Raw genomic sequence first — 27,533 nt, forward strand, 5'->3', positions numbered from 1 at the left:
ATCATTTGGCTTTTAAACTAAAGGTGGGAAGTTCCTTTTAGCAGGCAGGTAAATAATGAGGTAATGGTGATGTCTGTTGATTTATTTGAGCTTTTTTGACGGACACAGCAGTAAACGGGTAGTAATGAGATTGCGATATACATAGCTTTAATGATGGTATGATACAGTCAATCGTGTACGGATGGATGGATGTCAAAGCAGCTCAGGCTGATGTCACTGCTGATTTTGTTGTTGCAACAGTGTCCTTGACCTCCTGGCAACAGACTCCAGTTTTTTTTTTTTTCCTTTCCATAAATACCCTTAAATTTAGGATTTGACGTCACAACTGTTTACTCATTCAATGTGGCGTGACAGCATCCACCTGTCTTTACTCTAATCCAGGTTTTCATCTCTTCCACGTTCAGGGTTTTATTCAGCAAGAAAGAAACATCTATCAGGTAGATGCTGGTGCTGTGTGAAGCTCCTGAGATTAAAACAGAGTGTTATGAGTTGATCAAGAGATATCTGGGATGCCGAGCTTGTTTTCATTTTTTCCTCACATTATAAATATTTCTTTTATAATACAGTAAGTGCTCAGTATCGTTTGATCTGTCGGAGTTTATTTTTTATCAAAATAAGTCCAATGAAGCTGATAAACATGGATGAGAAATGGAAAGGTATGACTACTTTTTAGACCACAAGCAAATGTCATTGATGTTGTTTTAATTGTTATTGATCATCTCTGGTAATTTCTTTATGGTTTTTTTGTCTCACAGGCTTGAGGTTTTTAAGGGCCTTAAGGTTGATACAGTTCTCAGAAATTTTACAGTTTTTGAATATACTAAAGACAAGGTAAGTGTATTCATATTTCATCTCACTTTTTGTTAGTTTAGCAGACTGTAAATTTTGTTGTAATGTGAAATAGTGCACGTACAGTGATATTGCACTCATTTTGTTCTTAAATAAGGCACTGATTTTACTTTGAATGTGGAAAATGAGTATTTTGCCATGTTTTGCTTGATGCAAAATTAATCACAGTATTATCACACGCTCTCTTTCAATTTGGTAACAATTAATATTACGTGCAAAGATAATTTCTCGGCACTGCAGCGTGCTGTTTTGTGCACTGGACGTTCTGTACTTTATGATGGAGTCTTGAACTAAACAGCTTTCTGTGTGTTAGAATTAAAGCTTTTTGCACAGATGTCATGTCAGGAAGAGCTTATAGTGCCACAAAATGCTTTAGAATAATCTCCTCACTCATGCACTCAGATGAAGGTAAAAACAGAACACACAAAATAGAAGTGGACAGAGGTCATACAGGGACTGTGAAGAAGTGAGAGTTTCATCCCATAATAAGACATCATCTGTATTATTTAAAAAACATTGCACCTATAAATCCTAATTACATAGTGAAGAAGACTTCTGCTTGGTCACATTTTTGAGGGACATCTGCATTTTGTGTTGCATGTTTTGTGTTTCTGTTAAATCCCTCTTTTTAACTGTTTCTCACAGTAGCCCCCTTACATAATAGCACACTCACGTAATTTATGACTGAACTCAAAATGCAAGCTGTATAATGCATTTTAGAGCATGTATCTTCCAAATCTATCAACTTGTTTTGACATCTTGTACGCCGTTTGTATCTATGCCAATGTAATGACTAATGCTAAATAACTAAATACCTCATACTTTGTTGTCTGGCTTTCTTTTTTTTATTTTTTATAGCAACTCGATAAAGCTGGTGAACTTGTGCTCAATCTTCATAAGCACATGGCTAACTGCAGCAGGCTTCATACATTTGGTAAGTTAATGGGAGCCATTGAGGTAGAACAGGAAGTATGTTGGTATAATGAATACCCGCTCATTATTAGTGTATCATTTTTATTGCACTGCCAAAGAGGATAAAATCCATTATTTGTTTTTATGGTGGTTGTATAAATCTCAACCTCTGTTCCAGGTGGAAAACTCAGGGGATCCTTGGGAAAACTTCCAAAATTCCCAGGCACTTTCTTACTGGGAATGTGTCTACTTACTCATGGTTACTATGTCCACTGTTGGCTATGGAGACGTTTATGCAAAAACCACCCTGGGCCGCCTGTTTATGGTCTTCTTCATCCTTGGTGGTTTGGTAAAAATCCCTCTCATTACTTATTCCTGCTTAAATCCTCCATGCAACCAATCATTACATTGCGCCAGGTGTTAACAAATGCTGGGATGCTCCCAACTCAGGGCGCCCCATCACCCGTTGTTTACACTGAGCTGTTTTTGTAGCTCATCACTTCGCCACAGTATGTTGCATGTCATGTATCGTAATGAGTTGTGTACAATATTGCAGCATTTATTCAGGTATAATGCTGACATTTTGTTTTGTTACATATTCATTATTTTATGACATGTACAGTAGAATATTTGCATCTGTTATTAACTGTTTAAGTACTGCGGTTTCAGGTGGCTCCACTCTCCCGCTCCCCCTCTCCCATTCCAACAAACACAATGATTTAGGGATGATTTATTATAGCCCAGTTTGATGGATGTAGCAACATAATCTCGCTTTCTGCACAAATATTTAAAGGCAAATTTACAGAATATAATGTGAGGATGAAAGCAATCAATCAAACACAAAACATCCTTTATGGGATTTGCTACAGACTTTAGTTAACCGATGAAGAAAGTAACCAGAGGTTATTTAGAGAACACTGTTATTCAGATTGTAAAATATTATGCAGGAGTGGATTGTTTAGTAAAAGAGAGTTGTGTATAAAATGGGTGTAAGTGACATTAAGTTTTATGTCTTTGGAAAGCCACAATGATCGCTTCTTGGTCATCAAAATAAATTTGTCATCATTAAAAAAAATACCCAGAAAGAAAAAAAAAAGACGAAATGAAATGAATAACTTTATTTACTTTTAGAGCCAAAGGGGCACTTAAAGATCCCTTTTTGCTTTGTAAACAGCATGTTTTATTGGTGCAGATCAACTGCAAAAGTACTCTTGCAATTACATCTTTTGCTTTTTTGTAAATTCCTTTTAGTTTATTTGCATCATGGGTGTTGCAAATCTGTTGTATTATTTAACTTAAATTCTTGTGCATTAACAATCAAATACTTAAGAACAGTTAGAAAGCAGCAGTTTGAAAACTGCAAACTATTTTACCAGATGTGTATCCTGTTAATGTCGATTTTAAATTTTACTTGCAAACTTACATTTTGAATTTTAATCTGTGAAAAATGCTCACGTTAACTATAACGGAAAAGATGCAGTCATTTGAGGTTTAGATTTTCCTCTCATGTATCATTAGTAAAATGGCATGTGTCCCTTTCAGACTCAATTCTGTTAGTAATAGTAAATAGTAACACAAATATATTGTGGCATTTTTAATGCAAGTCCTCAGACTGAGTTCTTCATTGTGCAGCAGTGCAGAGGTTCAGAGTTAAGCTAATTGTCTGCCATCCATTTGGCTTCGTTATTCAAATCATCCCGACATGTGTGTTTGTTGGACAAAACATGGCACATAAGGCTTTTTCTTAATTTGTTATAATTTCTATTTTTTCTATCACAGATTGACATACCGCTCATCGGCTGTCATTTTTCTCCTTTATTTTTCTTTTCGTTCAATATCTGCAAATATTGGCCCGATAATTTCCTTTTATTTCTTTCATTTTCATACTTTTTCTCAATATTTTGAATGTAACTGTGGTATAATTTCAGGCTACATTCAACACAGTTTTCTTAAGTCATTAATGACTAATTTGAATGAACTGCAGCTTTTTTTATTTTCTTTCTCCTTTTTCCTGTTATCAACTAAACATTAATACTACTCCTGCACATAGCATTCCGCTTCCAGACTTCACGGATTGCTTTAAAGCAAAAATAGAGGACCTGCTCTTCTTTGCCTGTCTTTTTTTAGTCTCTTCTTCTGTCTCCTATCTTCTCCTTAGGCCATGTTTGCGAGCTACGTCCCTGAAATCATAGAGTTAATAGGAAACCGCAAGAAATATGGTGGTTCCTATAGTGCTGTTAATGGGAGAAAGTAAGTATTCAAGGAGGCTCTACTGCCTCCGCCGCAGTAGAACCTTCTCTGCATGCCCTTTTCTTTTTCTTTTTCATGCATGTAGGCCATGTTTGCTCGCTACGTGCCAGAAATTGCTGCTCTCATCCTTAATCGGAAGAAATATGGAGGGAGTTATAACTCGACCAGAGGCAGAAAGTAAGTCAAACAAATGGAAAAAACAGCAAACTTTTAATGGTGTGGTTTTGTGTGACTCAAGTGGCCCTCTCATAAAGAGGTGACATACCCTGACTTTTGCTTAACTAGACATCATGAAACTGTCATTTGAGATGTAATGATCTCAATTAGCACTAAAGTCACACTGTGACTGAAGAACTTGGCCATGATAAATGTGTAGAGTTTATTGTATAGCTGCTGCTTTTATTTGTGCAAGCTGTCATCTCTGCTTGTCATGAATGAACGTCAGCTTTTACCCTGCAAAAAAAAATCTCCATCTCAACAAGTGATTTTTGTCTGTTACGGTGTCATAAAAGTCTTTTTCTTTCAAGTGAAAGAAACTGCTTGTGCAGTTGGATTATTTTGATCTGTTTTCAATAGAAATCTACTTGTTTTGAACATTTCTAAATCTTATTGTCAGCATCTCTAAAAAAAGACATTCTTTTAAAATGAAGTCAATTCGTATTGGAAGCATGTTGAAGTAACTTTTACTGCCAGACAGGTTTTTTCACATTTTAGGAAAATAGGACTTTGAGAGCTCAAAAATAGACAAAAATGACATGAAAAATGGATATTTTTGCAGTGTAGTCATATACATGTATTACTGTCATGCTTAAAGATAGCACATGTAGGATTTTCTCACATCTCTTCCTGTGATATAAACTGTGATTATCCATGCTACTGTTGGGGAAAAGATTAGAAAAGATTAAACCATGGCCACTAATTAAAGAAAAGGATGGTAGGCTGTGCAGACTCCTCATCCATTTTAAAGTGTGTCTTGGTCCATTTCAATCAATGATTAAGTTAGGTTGTTTGGCCATTGGCTGAAGGAATGATGTAGCTTAAAGTGAGCCAATAACTGTTGCTGTGGCTACAAGTGTAGATTACATGATAAATGTAAATGCTAAAACATAATATGACTGGAGCACCAGTAGAAAACTGATTCAATAACTGTCAGATATCCATCTAAAGTTTGCTAACATTATCTAACATTAGCCACCAGCCAATGGTCATACCGGAACAAGTAAGGCTGTAGAGGCAAAACCTCTGAGTGTATTGAACTGAACAAGGGTGAGTTTTATTTGTTATGAATTAATGTTTCATTTGCAAGAGGAAATATGTGTTATTTCTTTTTTTAAACATTACATAGTCTTGCTTTAGAACTCAGTCATTGTTGCTATGGTTACATCCTTGATTTTATTGAAGAGCTGCCAGCCAATCGGAAATTAGTGGTAAAACAGTGATAAATAACTCCAGTCATTATAACAGCATCCTGTATTATACTGTATACTTTTTTTGGATCAGTATTGTTCATCAAATAAGTCAAAATAAAAAAAGTGACACCTCTCCTGTCACACTATAGAAGGATCTGGGACTCTTTGGGATATCCTGGTTAAATAAATGATTTTAACAACCGTATCACAGTTTATTCTTCACTGGCATATTTTAGAGAAAATCCTACATGTTCTGTGGTGTCTTGTAATTAGACTGCTTATTGTCAATGTACATTTGTGCCTGTTTTGTGTTTGTAAATCAAGTGTTTGCATTCACTCACACTGTTTGATTGTTTTCATCCATCTCCCATCATATCCATCCAAAATCCAAATTTGCACACCAGACAAATTGCATGTAATACAATAAATCAAAAAACTGATAGAAAAAATAAGTAATACTAATACTTTTTACTACATATCTATATGTGATTTCTATACCACTGATTTAACAGAAAGCAGAAAAAAAGCGACTAATTATTGATAATCATGTTTTTTCCCTAACAAACAGAAATAGTGATTAATTCCTGATAAGATATTAAATGAAATACAGAAACTAATTAAGATTTGTCGACAGAGACATTGCCTTGAAGACAGAAATAAGCAACCATAACAGTATTGATCAGATCAGATACCAAACCCATACTTTTGGTCCCGTGTGCCATTGCTTGCTTCATGCTGATTTTTTTTTTTTTTTGGAATTTTCTGTTTTTCTGCACTGGAAAAACTATTTTTGTCCTGCTATGCTTGTCTATTTTCCATGCTTTGCTTCTAAGCATTCTTGGCCTTTATCTTCAGTCTGACCTACACCCTCAGGAATAAATAAAATCTTGAGTTTAATGGAATAGTTTGATATTTTGAGAAATGCGATTATTTGCTTTCTTGCTGAGAGTATTACAAGATTAACACCACTCTCATATCTGTACAGTAAGTATAGAGCTACTGTAGAGCCCGGAGGTGATAAACATAAAACCACAACTTGTTGTTGTAGCATCTCTTTTTGTGCACAGATTAAACAAACAAGATATAACATGTTATATAGTGAGCTTTTGAGTTGCTGGTCGGTGTATTTTTCTGCTTTGGACAGAGCCAGGCTAGCTGTTGCACCCTGTTTGCTAAGCTAAGCTAAGCTAATTGCCTCGTGGCTCCAGCTTCATATCTAATGCACAGACATATCGATCAGCTCATCTAACCCTTTGCAAGAAAGCAAATATGCAAATTTCCCAAACTGTCGAACTATCCCTTTAACATATACACCTTTGTGTCCCAAGCTCTGCAGCTGTTTCTAAAGATAGTGAGATACTGCTGGATGCCTCAGCCCTCAAAAGAAAATATGGCTTCTGTTAGAATGGCTTTTGGTACTTTTGGTAATGGTGGTCGTTCACTTTGTTTTGGAGAAACAAAGACTTGGTTTCTTTAACCGAGTCTTTGCTTCTTTTGTAGGTTAGTTTTGTAGAAAATTAATTATTAGAGCTTAATAACTATATAATAAAATACATTCCAGTTCTTGTGTATCTTGTTTTGTGTGATTTGTATTTATTATGATTTTGTCTATTTTTTATTATAAGTGAAATCAAAATGTATTAATATGATTCATGCAGTATATCAGACTTTTTCTTCCTTGTGATGGTCATAGGGAGCTGAAGCAAAGGACCAGCTCATTAGTGTTTGTATTGGGTTGTTTTCATGCAATTACTCACACAAACATAGTGGACACACTGGCACCAATAACATCTAGCATAGTAGGTACATTTTAGCAGCAGCCTACAGTTCTGAGGAATTAAGAACATCTGTGGATGTAATTTTAATCTGTACATGCTTTTAGCTTCGGCCTCCTACATTTAAATATAATACATATTCATTTTAGTGTCTACTTAAGATGTTTTCACGGCTGTATAGTATAATTAGGGACATTATTTTTCTATTTCCCTCTGCTCTTTTTGATATCCTTACAGTACATGGTGTCATTACAGTCATTATTGTAATAGATTCAGTGGTGGAAGAAGTACTCAGATCCTTAAAGGTGCAGTATGTAGAATTTAGTAGCATTTAGCAGAACAGACTTGGCAGAAATGGAATATAATATTCATGTTTTCATTAATGTTTTAATTAGTATATAATTACCTGAAACTAAGAATCGTTGTGTTTTCATTACCTTAGAATGAGTCCTTTATATCTACATAGGGAGTGAGTCCTCTTCCACAGAGTCCACTATGTTGCACCGCCATGTTTCTACAGTAGCCCAGAACGGACAAACCAAATACTGGCTCTAGTGAGAGCCTTTCATGTTTTTTGCAGCCACTGTAGGTTCTCCTACACGCTTGGAAATGGGAGGGGGGGGGGTATTCAGTTTGTTGCAATCTGCAACCTCACCACTAGAGGCCTCTAAATTATACACACTGCACCTTTAAGTACCAATACAGCAATATAAAAATACTCCATTATCCATCACTCCATTACCATTAAGCATGAAAAATCCTACTTAAGTAAAAGTACTTAAGTATTATCAGCTTGATGTAGTTAAAATATTGTATTATTATTATATATGACATCATTAGGTTATTGATACTGAAGCATCAATGTGTAAGCAGCATGTTACTGTTGTTGCTGGAGGTGGAGCTAGTTTCAACTACTTTATATACAGTTAGCTAGTTTAGTCCAGTGGTTCCTAACCTAGGGGTTTGGCCCCTCCACAGGGTCACCAGATAAATCTGATGGGTCGTGAGATGATTAATGGGAGAGGAAAGAAGAAAAAACAAACTTCTGATACACAAATCTGTTTTCAGTTTCTGTACTTCTTCTCTAATCTTTGATTTGTGGTGAAATATTGGATCATTTGAACATTTACTGAATTGAAACCATGTGAGAAGTTTAGAGGGAAAAATCACTATTTGGTGGAGCTGTCAACAACTCATAGACATCTGAAATGTGACCCCGACTACACACTGCTTTTTGTAAGACTTAAAAAGCCAAAAAGGTCAGAAACCACTGGTTTCATCTTTAACAATGTGTTGTATTTTAAAAGATTATTATACTATCCATACTATCCGTGTCAAATATTCATCTGAAAAGTAACTAAAGCTGTCAGATAAATGTAGTGGAGTAGAAAGTACAATATTTACCTCTGAAATGTAGTGGAGTGGAAGTATAAAGTAGCATCAAAGGAAAATACTCATGTAAAGTCCAAGTACCTCAAAATTGTACTCAAGTACAGTACTTGAGTAAATGTACTTAGTTACTTTCCACCACTGAATAGATTTAACATCCTTTAAAATGTTTTATAAATTACTGGAACAGTGCAAAATATCTTTTGATTAATTCATTGCACATTAAAGCCATGAAGACACACTACAGTAGATTTCCAGCGGTGTTTTTTCTTGGAACAGCAGCACGTCTAAACAAACCTTTACCTGGTAAACAGTTGAAATTATTGTCTTAATAATTTTTAAATAAATATATTATAAAGATAGGAATACCTCTAAACTAGGTTCCTTACATAAAGGATCTTTGATACAGTGTGTGGGGAATCTGTCACTGTGTGCTGATTTCATAATCTCCATCTAAGTAAACTCTGATCCTTTATAATCTGATACTGAAATCCGCAATGCTTTCTGACAGACTCATTCAATCCTCACTCGTCACAACAGGAACATAAAACATCCCTCCTGTGACATAGTCTTTATCATTTCCACACAGATTCCAAATCAATCACCTGAATACAACATTACCGATTACTTTTCATGTCCATTACATCCATTTCATCTCAGGTTTACCTTCTGATTCTAGGATAAAAATGAAGATGAAACAACGATTTGTGTGTGTGTGTGTTTTGTTGTTGACTTTTATTCCAACTATGTTTTAGTTTCATGATTGTTCTGCACCTCGTTTTCTAGGCACATCGTGGTCTGTGGTCATATAACACTTGAGAGTGTGTCCAACTTTCTAAAAGACTTCCTACACAAGGACAGGGATGATGTCAATGTAGAAATTGTTTTTCTCCATAAGTAAGTACATTTTCTTTCACTTGTGTTGCTGAAAAAACAGCAAATTTCATTGCTCAAGAAATAACAATCATCTCTTCAGGAGATTAGAAATAGTGTTTCTCCTCAGATTTAAGAGTTGCTCTTCTTTTCTCAGTATTTCCCCTAATCTTGAGCTGGAAGCCTTGTTCAAGCGCCACTTCACCCAGGTGGAGTTTTACCAAGGGTCTGTCCTAAACCCACATGACCTGGCTAGAGTCAAGGTAACTGACTGATAATGCTTATTCCTCTGTGGCTAAGAGGGAAACTGTTTTGATGTCCATAGAGTCTAAATTATACGGTTACTGCTTGTTGTCGATTGTATAATTTTGTCTGTTTTCTGTGTGTAATGTTGTTTTCAGATTGAATCAGCCGACGCCTGTTTGATCTTAGCCAACAAATACTGTGCTGACCCTGATGCTGAGGATGCATCCAACATCATGAGGTAAACCACTGCAGCCTCTCCAAGAATTACTGTTTGGTTATTTGATCGTTTGTTTGTTTGTTAGTTTTTTTTTCATCCTGTGACCAATTATGTATGATTGAGTTTTAGCTTCTGAGAAAAATACTGAAATTGGTGAGAGCTTCAAGGCTATTTCAGTTTTCAAACAGTTGCTAATGGGTTTCAGGGATTTTCATGTCATTGATAATAATACTGTATAAATACAGCTTAAAATCTAAATGGAGAATTGCATTGAGGGTTGAAATACTCTTCCAAGTTCTAAGAAGTCAGAAATTAAGAAAAGAGAAAAAATGTTATATTTTGATTATAAAATTAGAAGTTTAAATGTGCTACAGAAATAAGTAGGTACTTGATTCTAATCAATACGCTCTATAAATTATTTAACACATAATAATCTGTTTATACACAAACAATTGTAATCATGCAAAGACATATTGACATTCGTTTCTTCAGTTAGCACTGTGTTGGTTTTTCCTTGTACCACAAACTCCACTGGCCCCCCTTGTGTGAGTAAAATGGAATCTTTGAAAATACTAAATCATTTACAATGAAAACTGTCAATACAACACCAACTGGTAAACTCATGCAATAACGGACAGGTACTGTATTTTGGAAATCCAGATACAATAGACTGACATACTGGATATGAAATGCTACCAAATGCTCGTACCTCAAAAAGTGAATGTCAGTGTCTGATATCAGTTTCCACTTCTTCCTGGACTCAAATTGTGAGTGTAAGGGAGCCTGTCAGAACTGGCTCTCAGACAGACTCTAAACAAACTCCGGGTGCTCACTTTCCCTTTTGGAAAAGTTTGAAGCACTCAGAGGGAATATGTTAAAAACCTGCAGTTTTCTTTTACAGCGAGATACAAAAAAAAAATCCAATCTCTAGTTTTAAATCTCTGGGCATAAAATATAAACTGCCTGCTGCCTACCTGTAAATTCTGTTTTTAATACACAGTATGTGAATGTTATTCTAGAGGTGTAAGGAGGACAATGACAGATAAACCTTTTGCAAGTTTTGCAAGTGGTCTGATTTTGTTTTGTCCTTTTTGTCCTGCATTAGAGTAATATCCATCAAGAACTACCATCCAAAGATCAGAATAATCACTCAAATGTTGCAGTACCACAATAAGGTTTGTATAATCTTACTTTTACTTGAGTCATCAATTAGATTTGCTATTGTTGTATTTTAACATTTTGAACTTAATATTTATGCTTGGGTTAGTTTACACTGATATAATTTTAGTTTTGAAAGATGTTATTGTTTGATATTTTGTATGGCTTGTTTTACTGCAGTTTATAGTTCTTTGAAGCAACCATATAACTTTATGTTTTGTTTTTATCCCCTTAGGCTCACCTTTTGAACATCCCAAGCTGGAACTGGAAGGAGGGAGATGACGCCATTTGCCTTGCAGAGCTGAAACTCGGCTTCATCGCCCAGAGCTGCCTGGCTCAGGGTCTCTCCACCATGCTGGCCAACCTTTTCTCCATGAGGTCCTTCATCAAGGTAGCCACAACTATTCATCCATCGGTGCTCACTGTATTAAGTTCAAGAGTAAACATTGTCTGAATAGATAATAATGATTATCCCAGATGAGGCCTAATCTGGTGAGTGGGTGGAAATAGACTTGTAAAAAATAAATTAAACTTGGATAACCTTGTTTTGTGTTGTTTTTTTTGTTGTAATAGTAAGAGCTTGTCTGTCCTTTGCGCATAAACCTTGTTTGCAGATTGAGGAGGACACATGGCAGAAGTATTACCTAGAAGGAGTGGCCAATGAGATGTACACTGAATACCTGTCGAGTGCCTTTGTGGGCTTGTCTTTCCCTGTAATTTGCGAGTAAGTACTCAAAAACATACTCAAGGTTTTGTGTTTCCTAGATGTACATTAATACACACTTTGTGGCATTTAGTATTTGTCTTTTTAGTAAGTTTTCTGATTTTTCAATGAAGAGTCAAAACGCAAAGGTTGAACATATGAGAGAATTTTTACTGGAAGCTGAAGGCAGCTGTGGTTGCAATAAATGTTTTATATATTTATCTCAAGATCATACATTAATTATCTGGTTAATTGCAGATCAAATCTCTTGCTATGTTACGAAAATTCTTATTATTATTATTGCTTTTTAACTTGCGTTGAGAAAACAAAAGACTTTTCTCAAACCTTGCAAATTATTGTGTTATTATGAGAAAACAACAACCCAAAATCACATGATCTTGAGATAACAGGTTTTAAAAAAGAGCAACCATTGCCACTCTTTGGCCTCCGTACAATAATTACTATTTCAATTACTGGATTTGTTAGTTGAAGACTCAAAGAGGCTAAGGTAATTCCAAAAGTATGCACTCCACAGGAAAAATGGATGATCAGCTTCAAAAATATACTAATTTATACCGCAAAGTAGAAAACTGGCACTCCCAGTTAAGATTAGTTGCAGAAAACTGCAGTCCTTAAGTGTGCATGATGTCTAATTATATTGTTGTACTCTTCTACAGACTCTGCTACGTGAAGCTAAAGCTACTACTGATAGCTATAGAGTACAAGTCTGATCAAAGGGAAAGCAGGTAAGTGGATGTGCTCACAGTGGATTGTAAGTTATTAAAATTCATGAATGCAAAAACTTAAATGCGCAGGTGTGTTTGCTGTCAGTATTTACTTGCAGTGATGAAGCTACTTTAAATCAGTTTGTCTGTTTGACTGCAAACACAATGTGCTTTAAAAAACGTGCTAATTGGTGTCTAAATCGTTTTGTTCACAGACATCACAGGGCTTTCTGACAAATTAATGTGGAAAGTGGCCATTTGTTTCTTTAAGCACAGCTAAAGCTTTGTTTTAATGGTTTCTCTAAAGCACTGATGCTCATTTTTATACCATTTGAAGTGTCACTGCCACAGTATCTATTTCATCAATTTAATATAATAAACAGAGCATCCAGTCAAGTGAGGTGCGAGAACTAATCCTGCCAGCCTAGTACCATTGCCAGTGATTACAGCAAAGCCTTACGAATTCTGATATAACTTTCTGCTGTAACATCCCTGGTCTATAAATTCTGACAGCACCCTGATAAACCCTGGAAACCATGTGAAAATGCAGGAGGGGACCCTGGGCTTCTTCATTGCCAGCGATGCCAAAGAAGTAAAGAGGTAATGAACGGGAAAAGTAAAGTAACGTAAAAGTAAAGTCTCTTTTCTGATAGAGGCTCTTTCATGCTGGGTTGAATTTGCTGCTCTGTTGCATAATGCATCATGACACACCATATCTCTATTTTATTTCTATTGAGTAATAGTATGTAGGAGAAAGGGCAAAGAAAACTTGGCCAAGCTTAATATGATTGTACACAATTCAAATGTTAGAATGTCAGATTGTTAAATAGTGTAAGAGGCTTGTTTGGTGGACTAGGCTGCATGCTGCCAGTCCTGACAACTTGCCAGATAGCTTAACATGTTGTTAGTTAGCATGCTTATAGATGATTATGTTAGCTGTTAGCTAAGTATCTGCTCTTTGCTTGGTCCAGGGTAAGATTCAGATTAAAGCAATGTTAAGTCAACATCATTTAAGGAATTCTCAGCCAACTTTTGGCACATTTCAACTCATGAATGTCCCAGAATTTTCCTCTATATTTTCCAGTTTTTCTGTCTGTATCAAATACTTTTATTAAATGTTTCTGTTCAAGAGTGACTAGATGTGAACTGAAACTATTTGTTGCAGATGTTGGGAAGATAAAATGTCTGTTAACAATTTATTTCAGCATCTTGGACAGTGGTTACATGGGATTCTTGTTTTTCTTCCATAGGGCACTGTTTTACTGTAAAGCTTGCCATGATGACATTACTGATCCCAAAAGGATAAAGAAATGTGGATGCAAGAAATGTAAGTGATTACATATTAATATATTGTCTGAGTTGCTTTGCCTTCATCAACAGGCTTTCGCAGACTAAAGTGAAACAGCAGACAGCATTAGTATAGCGGTGTGATCATGTGTTTACATGACCTACATAGCTTTGTGTCCAAACCACTTAGTTCCTGCTTTAATAATTCACTTCATGAAATCTTGTAACTTGTGCATGAAGAAAGGTCATCAGAAAGTTTCCCTCTTAAAACTACATGTTTAGGCCTCTGTATGACATCAGTTATTGCCCTCATTAAAGGGTCAGTTCACCCAAATTACAAAACACAGATTTCCAGTGGTGTCATGCAGATAGTTTAGTTTTGGTTTTATGAGCTTAGGTTTTGAGATATCCTTCACTGGATTTCTGCCTTTTTTGAATTTGGGTGAACTGTTTCTTTAAAAGATGCTTAGCATAAAGACTGGAAACAGGGAAACAGCTAGCCTGGCTCTGTCAGAGGGTAATGAAATCCTCCTACCAGCACCTCTTTAACTCACTAAATGACATGCTGTATCTAATTTGTTTAATGCAGACAAGAACAGCAGTGACTTCCTGTCACCGTGAGGTTGCCAGGCAACCACTAGAGTCTTCAGGAAGTCACTATGCCCAACCAAAACACGTCCAGCACATAAAAACCTGTAAAACCACATCTTGTCGTTCTTTTTTTAAAATTAATTTATTTTTTTATTTTTTTTTTTTTTTTACATTTTTTTGATTTTTACAGATAAAACACATTTGATTATTAGTTTCCAGACTTAATGCTAAGCTAACATAACTGTGCAAATACATGTATATCCCAAGCTATACCCCCAAGCTATTCTTTTAAGTATTCTTACTTTAGTATGTTTGTCTGCTCCTGATGGACATGATAAGAGCATCTACACAATATTCTGTTTTCAATCTTATTCCCACCTATTATAGATAAAATATTGAAAAGCAAGCAAGTTAACACAGGTAGATTCCTCCTTACAGACTTACAGACTGTGTGGATGTTGGCTATAGTGTCTTTTGTACAAAATCTGTCTGTGCTGTCAGTTCATTGATAACTTTGTGATGTTAACAGGCGTTCAGAGAGACTATTAACACCACAGGTACCTGGATGGATTGTATGTTTCTAGACTTTAAAAATATCATGTGCCACTTTGTTGTTCTTTCACTTGGATTTACTACAGTTTGTCTTGTCTTTACACTAACTATTACAGCTAATATGTAACACTAACATTTGGTGTATTATTTTACTGCTGCTTGGGAACTTGACACACTTTTCTAAAAAATTCACTTTGTAGTGATATATTGTGAGTAATGCGGATTCATTTCCGCTCCGAAAATACAGCCTGTTGTCACTGATTGAAACAATCTGTTTGAATGTAATGTAAATGTTGCATGTACAATGGTTGATGCTGCCTGGATCCTTTCCCGTTGTCATGTGCACATCGCTTTTCAATCGAGAAAAACGTTCAACAAAAATGAGCAACAATAACAATTTTGGAAGACGACACAGAGAGAGATAAGGACAAAAGGATAAGGATAAAAAGTTGAGCATGCAATAACTACTATCTGTTGTTATTGAGATAATGCTAAAAATTTGTTGATGCACCATTATTAACTGAGCATCAGCGTTTCATTCATGCCTGCTTGGGTCAGTAATACTCCAGATCACCACCAGATGTCCCTGCGGTCCTTTGACAAACACAACAACATCCCTGCATGAGGAGCATGGCTTTAGAAATACAAGGATGAGAAATGAGGGACATTTCTCATTTTAACTGTTTGATAAAAGAAATAAATCATTTGACATATATCCCAAAGCGATGTAATTCACAGAGGTGACTGCACACTGTCTCACAACACATCAAGCAGTATGTGTTACTTGAACATGTCAAATGAATTTATGGTCTTATATAGTTTTACACAAGTGTTGGAACTTATTTATATGCCCAGAAAACTGTTTTATGTGAGACATTGTCACATTTACTTTTTCACTTCTTCATCTTATCTAAGAGTTTAAATTATCAGTTAGATTCTATATTGTTTAGTTTTTAAAAAAATCAGAAACCAGTACAAATACTTTAGTGTTGTAAAATAACATATAACATGCTCAAATATTGTCTCATTGCATAGTTGATATATAGAGGTGAAGGATAGGGGTGAAGTCAGGAAGTCAATCAGGAATTCATGAGAAAGAGTTTCTTCTGCTGCTGAAGAAATTCATGACCTGCCCTTCCCCCCCACCCTCAGTCATGTCACATTTTTACCCACAAACCACATGACTTTAGGACCTCATGATATTTACCCCACTAGTCTCATAAATGAACCAAGCTGAATAAACCACAAAAAGTGGGGAAAAAATCTGACATTTGCTCGCGGTCAAGCCGAACTTCATCATGTGCATCCCAGCAGCAGCCTTCCTCTGTGCCCTGTCTTGCCTTTGTCCACTCTTCCTCCAGAACGACCCTCACCATTAATCTGCTCTTCCTCTCCTCTCGTCTGAACCCATGACTGTAGCCAAGAAGCCCGCCTACAAGAAAATGAGACTGGCATGTTGTTTTGATTGCGGCCGCTCAGAGCGGGACTGCTCTTGCATGCCAGTTAATGTGCGTTGTAACATGGACTCTCCTCAACGCGACATCCCACTCTCTGCTGTCTCTGTTAATGATTGCTCAGCCACTTTACGTGCCTGTAAGTTGTCGCCATGACATGTGCTCTTCAAAGTTTGTAACATGCACTGTGTAACCCGTGCAGTGTGTCTTTTAGCTTGTGTGGTGTCTAGCTCTAGCAGCTGTATCAACACTGTCATGGATATAGATGTTGCTTTACTGTTTTAGCTTTATGATTTTTTAGTCAGCTGGTGCTCTTCCCCCTGTGTTGCTACTTTTGGAGTGACTTTTAGCTGTTGTGAAGCATGCTGGTATACTGTTTTGCTGGTGTTTTGTCAGAGAATGTGAATTCAAATTGACCTTTAAATTAGATCAACAGCCACTAATCCTTAATTTTTGCAGAGTGTGAAAACAAATCTTCCCCTCAACAATAGTGATATAACATAAATAATTGAAGGGGATTCTGGAGTGCTTCCCCCTCCAGTGATCTCGCCAACATGAAACCATGTAACCTACATGTAAAGCTGTACATCCCTGTCACACTTTTCTCGATGCAAACTCAATCTTATAGTCCTCCTGGTGGAGAATTTTTTATGCATTTCATCAAATTATTTGTTTTTTTAGGCGAGCACAAATGCCATAATGATGTCACTGGAGAGGGTAACTTCATCTCTTCAATAATAACCCAATTAATATTCATTTAATCAAAATATTTCACTAATATACCCTCCAGAAATGTGTAAACAGGATAGGATTTGATATATATATGTATAGATGCCACGGACAACTCTTTTTAAAGATGGTCTTGAGAGCACCTAAGGGAATTTTCTGAGGATATTGAGGTTAATGTACAGGTTTTATTAAATTAAAAAATTTAATTAAAAAAACCTTGAACAACCACTGTGGGTAAATTCTCCAAATCACGTTCAATACATAAACCCGCGTCCCATTCATTGCTGGATTGTAGTTTCTGGCTTTGAGAGTTTTTATAGCACAATAATACAGTAGAGTACAACAGTACAATAAGAGGAACATACAGTAAGTAATACAATAGGACAGTTCTGGATCATATCGGACTTGTTTGAATTGACATGAACCGAATAGAGCTGCATATGAATTCTCAATTCAAGTGTGATTCCCCTTTAAAGCCAGAGGGCATGTTAAATTGTACTGATGTATTGCAGAAGGCACGAATAATGTGTCTGAGTTTGTAAAGCGTTGATACAATTTGCTGGAATATGTTGTAGACTGTCATACAATTTTAGCGAACGTCTCTTGATCAAAGACCATTCTGTGTTTAGCTGAACATCCCTGGGCGTTTCTACCCCTCAACATGTCTTGCAGGGTTGTGTGCTCTGAGCATCGCCTGGCTAGCTAAGCTCGAGCAGAGCTCCGGAGTTGCTGTCGACACAGTGCGGGAGACGCACGGAGTGAGGCCTTATACGGCCTGACATGGAAATTATGTTTGCATTTTCATTTTTGGAGTGCTACCGGTTGTCATGAAACTCAGCCTGACAGTTCCTAACCACCAGGCAGCCGAGTGCCCCCCGCCCCTTCTTCTTCTCTCGTTGTGGGACAGATGCTAGCCTGTTAGTCCTGTGACTCTGCTCGCGCCCTCCGATTGCAGGCGACAGATGCCAGGACCAGCAAGGTCCCTGTTTGAACATTGCTGTCACTGTCCTGCCTTAAGCTCAATGCATGACCTTTATTGTAAGCAAGGGGTTGAAATAAGGTACTAATGAGCATGTGTGGGACTCACGGCTCCAAAAAGTTCCATGTATCCGTGCAGGTTGTCTTAGGCAGTGTAGAGGAAGGAGAAACAAGCTTTTGGGGAAGAGGAGAAAAAAATAAAGACAATACTATATAGACTTTAGAACAATAATACATATTGTTACATAATGCAAGTCTGGTTACATGCATACATCCTTACTAAATGTTGCAGGTCTACCCAGTAAGCACCGGTGATTTTCATGTCAAAAGACATCAAGACATGTAGGTGAAAACCGGGAAAATGTGGTTGACATTTTTAGAGGTCAAGGTTACATTTTAATGGTTATATTTCAATGTGTATTGTAATAAGAGCCTACTTCACACTGAAACATTCATTTAATGCTGTTAAAATAATAGTTATATGTCACCTTGATAGAGCTTAAACAATTAATTGATTAATTGATTAGTCAATCAACAGAATCACCAACTAACTGATTAATTGCTTATGTTTTTAGGCGAAAATATCAAACATATCTTAGTTTTAGCTTCTTAATTGTGATGATTTCCCAATGTGACAGTAAAGCTATATGAAGACATTGAAGGCATTTTTCATTTCTTACATATTATAGACTAAACTATTAATTAAGAAAATAGTTAGCAGAATAATTGATAATGAAAATGATTGTTAGTTGCAGCCATAAACCTTGAAACACTAAACCCTTAAAATTTTTAACCAAATTTTGCCCAGTTTGAACCCAGCCATCTTTTACCTGCAAATCACCAAATAAACGCTTACTTTAAAGTATCAAATGTGTTTATATTCAGCAGGTGACTACCTACAAACATTTGACTATGTTTCACAATTTAAACTTACTGACCAAATCACTGAAAATAACATTTTTAACTGACCTGTGTTTTGTTTTCTCATTGCTTTGTCCATGTTGTCTTCAAGGCACACCTTTTTTTTTTTATATGTGCCTTAAAGAGAAACCCCTCAGCCTTCAGTTTTCAAATGTCATTTATAATTTGCTTTCATTGCAACCTGTTCTTCCCTGTAACCTCTCATCTGTCTCTGCATTTTTCTCAGCTAAAAATAGCTATAATGGATATATCAAATCAAGTAAGTTTTGATTTCCATTCTCTCTTTTGTCATTTGTTTCTAACCCATTCCACTTGTGCATTCTTAGCTATCACCACTTGTTCTGTCTTTAACCCTCTGTATTTCACTGTTTCAGTCTTCATCGCTCTGTCCAGTCTATCATCATCCATCATTATATTTTATATGCAACGCATTAGGAAAATGTGTGGTTTGTGTTAGGTATCAATTGCAGCTCAGCAGTAGATGGTGCTGCTGCTTCACTGTGAATGTGGATGAATTAATCCAGTGTAGATTTGAATACACAACATTAAAACATTTAAGGTAAATTTAATGCAAGGATTTTTTATGGAGAGTTATTTTTAGAGAATAGACAAGCGGCATCAAAAATACTGTAACACTTGAGAGTTAGTATAATTTTCTCTTCAGTTCTCACCCAGCCAGCAGAGGAGTGTGAACCTTGTGGGCCATCCACTTTAACAGGATCTGTGATAGGCAGCAAATATGCCACAATGTGTTGTCCTGGAGAAGTGCTGTGCATGTTTGACATGGGGCAGATGAATAGTGGAGGTCTAGAGCAGGGAGGATAATCTGCTAGACAGCTGACTGTTGAAATAATCATCTCTATTCTCCAGTTTTAGCTCCTAGCCATTTTTGAGACTAAGGAAAACACTTTTTCTCTGCCTCATTATTGTCACTATTTTATCTTCAACAGTTTTACCCCCATTATAACACCAGTGGAACTGTACGCTTTCACATTTCAAACACTCAAATGGATACTGAATTCATTCCGCTCTCATCGGGCATAAACTGCATACAGCAGCTAGTGGTTGTTAATTCACATTGTCACCTCCTTGTTCTTATGGCATAACAATAGCTGGAACACCTGAAAGCATATTTATTAATTCATGCGTATTATAAATATCAAAGTAAATGTCAAATCCAACATTTCATTGGTGGCTATACCAAGTGGTTAAGTGGTGTTTAATAAAAATGAGGTTATTTAATTATTCAGTTATTAGCATTCTTGTGCCAGAAAGAATTACCCCCAAAAACCAGTGAATATGCTTTAATTATGATAAGAGTCACAAGATGTTTTATTAACATACACACTGCAGGTCTTATTGAAGTCAGTTTAAATCAAATCCTATCTTGGTGCTAATGTAAAGAATTAAAGGTTAGTTCACTCAAATCACAAAAAAAAAGTACTTATCCCTTGTGGTATCTAGCTGTCCAGATAGTTTGTTTATTCCTCTCCAATGTTTTGACATGTCTGTCTCTGAGATTTCAGCAGCTGTCCCAATACAATAGAGGTGAATGGAATTTTGGTTCTGATGATTTAAAGCCCTGCAAAAGTAGTTGACACAACTGTGACAATGTAATGAAATATTATGAAAACAGTTTAAATAGGGAGTATTTCTTTAGAAGAAAGTAGATCCAATAAAAACTGTTCACAGCAAGGTTGTTGGATTATCCAGAGTTAAAGGTAAGACAAATTGCTGTTTTTCAAATGGAATTTTTTTTTAACAATTTAAGCAGAACAAACAAAATTCCCCTCACCTGGTATACATTGTATTGAGGTGGAGGTAGAAACCTGGAACCTGAGCCAAAAATTATTTTTTTTGTGATTTGGCTGAACTGACCCTCTAAAAAACAAGTGAAGAATCCATTAACGTGCATTGTACAGCTGCTGATTTTGACTCTTCTTTATTTAGCAGTAAATGATGGGCCCCTAATCCAGTCATCAACTTATCAATACAAGTCAGCTAAACTGAACCACAACTCAGCCAGCATGGTCTGTAGGGGCCCCCGCAGCGGAGTCACTGCTGTGTCGGTCCCGTTGGTAAACAACCGCAAGGGAAGCCTGCTGCCCCCCGCTGAGCCCTCCGCTCTGAGACTGAGCTTTATGGGCTCCAGGGACCTGGGCCAGGTGGGCCGGCTACCAGGGGTGGCAGAAGAGGCCAGCCGGCTCCACCGAGCACGTAGTCTGCCGGTGAAATACAGATACCATCCCAGTCACTCCAATAACGCCACTCTCAGTCACAGGCACTGTAAGGGCCACCCTACCCCCCCACCCCCCCAACCCCCGACCCCCTCCCCTCGTCATGTTTGGCAGGCCTGTACTCAACAACAGCACAACCAAAGCATGTGCTTGCCAGGCTGGAGTGGTTGCATGTGTAGCATTCCTTACTAATGACCCAGTGTGTGCAGCTGTCAGCTGTGAAACATTAAATATTGAACAGGCCAAGCAAGATGTGAAGGGCCAGTGTGTTGGAGCATCTCTCTCCACTGGAAGCCCCCCGTACTTCAACATTTTCCATTATGGTGTCACACTCAGACATGTTAGCAGTGTTTGAAATTGTGTGTTCATCTGCAGAGGAGCATGATCAGTGAGCCTTTATGAATTTTAATGAAAGCTCTTTTAGTTTCTTTGTTTAAAAAACAAAAAAAAACCCTGCTGACAGCTTAAACAGTCATTTAAAAGACTCAAGTGTATTTTCCATGACTTGTAACCAGCTATTCCCATTACAAACTACGGCGAACTATGTTAAAATGTGATTTGCGCAAGCACTTTTGTGGCTGCTTGTGCTTATTTTACCAGCGACTGCCACGGAGTAGAGTTGTTTTCCTTCACTGTGATATCAGCTTGTGAAAATATTTGTCTGATTACTTTACTCGAGGGTAAAACTTGTAATTTGTTCCCTTTGAAGAGCTCAATGCAGTTTTGTGTAGTGATAAAGACAATGTCCAAGGGCCATCTCAGCTGTACATAAATCACTCTGGCAAGAGGACCAACCTAATTATATGAGCCAAGGGCGTCACACACAAGATGAAGAAAGACCAGCAATCCAGACTGGATTCAGTATTGGCACGAGAGCCTTATTTATAATGTTGAATGCTTGATGTTTATAGGTTATTACCTTAATTAAATGAGAATGTGAGTGATTAGCATGGCCAACAGAGAAGCTATCCAAGTCTGAGTTTGTAGAGCGTTGAGGAAATTTGTACTAACAAGGGATGGAAAATTAAAGCAGCCTAATGAAGGTTTTAAGTATTTGCGGTGCAACATAATCTGAGTTATAAAATGTAGCTTAAGCAACTAAAACAATTGGCATGATGGTTGATGATGGCACTATTGCATGTTTGTATCTTCATACACAATCATGCAAATGATGTGCTAATGTATCCTGTCGTCATCATGCAAACACTGGACTGTTTTCTGTTGCTCACTAGTTAAAGTGTCCTGTCCATTCCATCGTTTTCACCCAACTTCACTTTCCACTCTGTCTCTTTAACCGTATTATCTCTTTGAATTCACTGACCTCAAATTGTGGTGTGGCGTTCTTTTGCTGTCACTGATGTGTGGATTTTTGCGTGTCTTCTGATAAGTTCGTTCCCTCATATTGTTGCTTCTTGTTGCAGTTGAAGAGGACCAACAGTCGGCGCTTTCGCCTAAAAAAAAGCAACGCAATGGAGGCATGAGAAACTCTCCAAACTCCTCACCGAAGATAATGAGGTAGGACTTCACTGATGACATATGGTATCTGCTGCGTCTGACTGTGTGTTTAGGTTGTATACGTTGATTTTTGTTTGTCTTCAAAATGCTTATACAGTATATTAAAACCCGAGAGATATATCAGCATGGCAGAGTTTTACTTATCATAGATAATGTAACCATACAGTACAGCTTGGTCAAAATTCTTTAATAACCAAATTTAAACAAAGCCCTGTTTAAATTTAGCCCTGTTTTGGTCTCCATCAACCCATAAGGGAGATACCTGCTTTTTATCTGCTAAATGCTATGTTCACCAGCTAGTAGCTAACTTTGTTTGTCTACTGTTTGGTACTGGGCAGGTAGCATTTTCCCTCTGAAAACAGCAGCCTGCAGCTGGAAACAAAGCTGACAAAAGTGGTGAGATTGGACCAAAATAGTTCAGTTGTGGGCTGTAAAACCAAAACAATTAGTTGAAAGAGGCTAAAATGCTCCATTGAGCTGAGGGGAACTTGCATGCCGAGTGGTAATTTGGGTAAACTTTGGGTTCATCACTATGTACCACTACAAGTCATTTAATCCAGTGTTAATAGCAAGATACTGATTACAACAGCTTTAGGGATCCTTTAAAAAAAAAAAAAAAGTCTTTCTGGTTATATTAAAAAGCAAATATCGACTGAAATACAGTATCTTTTTTGGATTTTAAAAATTTTGGTATCAGCCCTAAAAATCCAGTATCACTCAGACTCTAAAAACAACATCTTAAACATCTGCTCTCCTGTTTTCTTGAAAAACATCTCAGACTTGCAGAAGCGCTCTATGCCACAAGGTTTCAAGTGACACCCACTGACTATAGCTCTTAAACAGGCATGGCACTAATGACAGCACCAGCCAGTCAGAGAGGCTCTAAAGGATAGATAGCCCAAGGCTATTCATCTATTGTCAGATCCCTGTGAGCTCTTTTCAGCACGTAAGGCCACAGATGATATGTATCCTCACAATGAAAGGCGAATTCAAATGCTACCTTGCTTTTATCTTGTCCCGTAAAATTAAATCAGCACTTATTGATTTTGACTAGAGATAACACTGTTATTCAACATGAGGCCATTACAGGGATGATAATAGTAATAGTCATTGTCATTAAGTGCCATGGTATAAGGAAGGCAGGCAACAGGGAAGTCCTGCAGCTTGACGTATACAAAGTGGAATTGCACATATGTAATTTAATTAAAACTGACAGATGACTTTATGTTCCCATTGCCAATACTGCTGCTATTCATTTGACATTTAGAAATTAAATCCACAAATGTCTGTATATTTTAATACTATGAGGTACAATACAGATCAACAATATAGTACAGTGGTCATAAGAATGACTCAGTATTATATCTAAAAGGCATGTTTATAGGCATAATTTAGCATTTTCCTTTGATCTATAGCCTCTGTTTTTTCAGGTGGGCGTCTGCCCTTGTTTGATTTGGTTCAAAGTGGTGCCAAAGTTGAATCGCTCCGGGTGATTTCCAGACTCTTGGGTAACAAAACCAGGCTTTTCTAAGGCAATAGCCATCAGCTAAATATCAACCCACCAAACCAGCCCATCTATTTGCCATGTTAATGCACTGTACGATACAGGTTGATGTGTTATTTCATACAGTGTGTCTGCTGCCTAGAGAGGGATTCGCTGCGGTAGCCTAAGGGATACTTCATTGCAACATGCGGAGAAAAAAACATCTGGGTGTATACTATATCAAATGTGTTTTTACAGGACCTGCGGCCTCAAGGCCTTCGTAAATAAGTAATGATCAACAGATTGGCTGTGGGTTTTGAAGAGCAAGCCTTTGTCAGTTTGCATGATGGGGAGGATTTTCAAAGACTTCGCCTGCCCTCGGTGCTCGTATCTGAATTGCAGTATTACAGTAAGCCACTGCAGTGATGCTGAAATAGAAAATCTACATAATATGCATGTCTAGTTTCTACTTTATGTCTCTCTCAGCTGTCATTACACTCCTCTAGAAGACACCTGGCCTTATGTTTTGCGGTCATGACGTGTGAAGTCTTGTCAAATGTGTCATCCTACGACTTAAGTAGTGAATTATGCTGCTGATCATTTTGAATGTTTAGGAGTGCGCTTACGGAAATGACACTCACAGACGCCTCTGCTCTGTGTAATGAAACGGAGCACACAAAAGAAGAAAGTGATCAGCTGTGGAAGCGGACCTGTCTCCTGTTTCCAGATGTATCAGCAAACTAACACGTCCTGTCTGGAACTTAGCAATGACGACCTCACTGAAATTAACACCATTTCCACAGGCTCCTTGATGGGTCATAAGACACATCTAATTGTGAGATGTCACAACGTGTTTGGTCACATCGGATCGTGCCGTGACATACACGTCATGTCTGCTACAGCACTGCTGAGGCAATTGGCAGTGCAGGATAGTGACAGGCCGTCATGGCTGACAGTGAGCGATAGCTATCCTGGCAGAGCTTTGCCTCACCAGTCATCTCCACAAGGACAAACTGAAGTGACAGCGGCTCCACTGAGTGGTGAAACATTCGACTTCTGATGAAATATTTAGCTGTGGTGTAAAACCTCTAAATGCTTTCACTCTTATTAAGACAAGATTACAGATTCCAGACTTTAGCAGAAGTTGATGATTGATCAGAGTACAATGAGAGTTGTGGGAGATAATGTATGATTGTAATAGAAATAGTCTGAATCAATACATTACTTGATATACAGGAAATTATCCAACATTGATCAAGCAAAAATATGCTTAAAAGATCTGCAATGACTGTTTATTAAGAATTGAGGGTTTGGAAAGAGGTGGGTATGGTGCACTTTTCCAAAAAGACTTTTTTGGATTTTGAAACTTGATGCAACAGTATATCCAGGCCTCAACAAGAAAATTGATTACAGGCATTTTTTTGTGTGAAACAATTGTTTCAACACAGAATGTCTCAGAATAAGACACATTTTTCATTTGAGTCTATACCCATGTTTACCTTTATTTTCTGTTTTTGATTTGATGTTTTTGGAGCTTCAGAAACAGAATAAAGCAACAAATCATCACCGATTTCCTGCTCTGCTCTGTTTTATATCATTCTAAATTTAATATGTTGTACATGTCAGACAAAAACAAGAAATGTGGTGACAATACCATGAGCTCTGGAAATTGTAATGGCCGTTTTCATTACTGTCTGACACTTTATTGACAATTAACAGTAATAAAATGAATTGTTAAAATAATTGATAATGAAAATATTAATTAGCTGCAGCCCTACACAGAAATGACATGGAGTTTAAGGTGTCAATGTGTTTTGAGTTTTACAGTAATATTTCTATAAAGAAACTGTAGATGATGTTTACTCCAGCCTCTACATTGTACATTAATGTTGTCGTGTTTCGTTGAAAGGATAATATCTACATACTTCCACCCACAGACTTTACTGTGCACACACTGTGTCCTTTCAAATTAACATTGCTTTGACAGATGTGATTCTGAGAGGTAGAAACTGGCAGAAAAGACATTACCTTCTCCAACTACTTCCATTCTTGAAAGGACATACAGGACTTGCCTTCGGGGTATATCAGCCCAAAGGCGAGCTTTTTTGGCTTCAGTCTCTTGCAGCCTCAGGGATGGTAGTTTCAGCTGACACTTTCATGCATACTTAACATGTTACTTAAGGTAGCATTCTTTTTAAGTACTCACATGGATTAAAGAGATGCTCTTCTTAACGGGAGAAGACTTGAAGTCTTTAAAAGGTTTTGGACAGAAACAGAAGGCTTTTGTCTGGGTTTCACAAGATAACATCTTCAACTCTGATCTGAATCCAACAAAGTCGATTTAGTGCAAAGAGAATTGTGTTGGATGGCACACGGCCTCCGTGGTTACCACTGTAGCTGATGGTTAGGGTTGAGGTTTTCATTTTAGGGCTTCTCTTTGTCGAGTTTGTATGCTCCCCCTTTCTTCTGTGTGGGTTTCTTCCCGCAGTCCAAAGACATGCAGGGTAGGTGACTCGGAAACTTGGCAGTAATTCCATATTGTTAACTTTCAGTGGAATCATATCATGATGATTTGATCATATTGCTATCATTATACATTATTTTATTCAAATATATAACTCCAAGCACATTTAATTAATTTTTGTCTAATGTAATACATACCAGTGGAACGGTTTAATTCACTGAACATCAGTTTTATTATTTAAATGTAATTTTGTATACATTTGCCACAGGGATCTGTAATATAGATCCACATCAGATAAATATTCTTGATAATATGGTGTAAATTTGAGCGTGAAGTGTTTTTTCTGTTGTTCAGGTCCTTGTTCAGGGTACACCCTACAGTACCTCTCTCCTAATGCATGCAGGATTGGCTACAGCCCTTGAACAGCAATAAGTGTTTTAGAAAATGTATGAGTGGGAAATGTGTCACGTTGGTTACAACAGATCTGCAGGAACCTTAATACTGTAAGAATGATCAGAACTACATTTTTGTGTTTGAAGTGGAGTAAATTTAAATTTAAATTAAAAATTTAAAAAAATGTCATGTATTGCTCAAAGAAATAGCATCATATACTCTAGAGCCTTTGAACAAACAATGTTTGATCCCAAATTAAAATGTTCTCTCTTGGATGAGCACTGGAGTGACTTTAGACAAAATCCTAGCAACTGAGGTTGGATATCAACTTAAGATGCATTATTTCTGTTTTTATTCAATTCTATTATTTTCTGTGATACTGGACATGATTTTACACTTTTTGATTTATGTTTAATTTAAATG

At 37.1% G+C, this 27,533-nt stretch overlaps 1 protein-coding gene and 1 long non-coding RNA gene across 12 annotated transcripts in view; one reads left to right on the forward strand and one right to left on the reverse strand.

Annotated features, from left to right (window-relative positions):
* The window catches only part of LOC137172560 (calcium-activated potassium channel subunit alpha-1a-like), a 97,594-nt gene that overhangs the window by 48,457 nt on the left and 21,604 nt on the right, over positions 1–27,533 (forward strand). For 2 of the 7 annotated variants that reach the window (XM_067577067.1, XM_067577068.1), the window contains exons 6-22: positions 756–831; positions 1,708–1,783; positions 1,940–2,110; positions 3,920–4,011; positions 9,371–9,481; positions 9,615–9,720; positions 9,859–9,941; positions 11,026–11,095; positions 11,314–11,469; positions 11,693–11,802; positions 12,459–12,527; positions 13,020–13,106; positions 13,757–13,833; positions 16,356–16,529; positions 19,245–19,277; positions 20,969–21,304; positions 22,677–22,770. In XM_067577067.1, the coding sequence (XP_067433168.1) occupies positions 756–831; positions 1,708–1,783; positions 1,940–2,110; positions 3,920–4,011; positions 9,371–9,481; positions 9,615–9,720; positions 9,859–9,941; positions 11,026–11,095; positions 11,314–11,469; positions 11,693–11,802; positions 12,459–12,527; positions 13,020–13,106; positions 13,757–13,833; positions 16,356–16,529; positions 19,245–19,277; positions 20,969–21,304; positions 22,677–22,770 (1,921 nt within the window). Of the gene's footprint in view, positions 1–755; positions 832–1,707; positions 1,784–1,939; positions 2,111–3,919; positions 4,012–4,096; positions 4,189–9,370; positions 9,482–9,614; positions 9,721–9,858; positions 9,942–11,025; positions 11,096–11,313; positions 11,470–11,692; positions 11,803–12,458; positions 12,528–13,019; positions 13,107–13,756; positions 13,834–16,355; positions 16,530–19,244; positions 19,278–20,968; positions 21,305–22,676; positions 22,771–27,533 lie in introns of all 7 variants that reach the window. The other 5 variants (XM_067577069.1, XM_067577070.1, XM_067577071.1 and 2 more) reach the window with 5 other exon arrangements.
* The window catches only part of LOC137172565 (uncharacterized), a 225,102-nt gene that overhangs the window by 24,880 nt on the left and 172,689 nt on the right, over positions 1–27,533 (reverse strand). For 2 of the 5 annotated variants that reach the window (XR_010925009.1, XR_010925005.1), the window contains exons 6-7: positions 22,577–22,706; positions 17,822–18,271 (exon numbers count right to left, since the gene is read on the reverse strand). This is a non-coding gene — a long non-coding RNA (uncharacterized lncRNA). Of the gene's footprint in view, positions 1–11,319; positions 11,501–17,821; positions 18,272–21,156; positions 21,241–22,576; positions 22,707–27,533 lie in introns of those variants that run through there. The other 3 variants (XR_010925006.1, XR_010925008.1, XR_010925007.1) reach the window with 3 other exon arrangements.

This window comes from Thunnus thynnus, chromosome 20, assembly GCF_963924715.1.
Source record: "Thunnus thynnus chromosome 20, fThuThy2.1, whole genome shotgun sequence".
NCBI classification, from domain to species: Eukaryota; Metazoa; Chordata; class Actinopteri; order Scombriformes; family Scombridae; genus Thunnus; species Thunnus thynnus.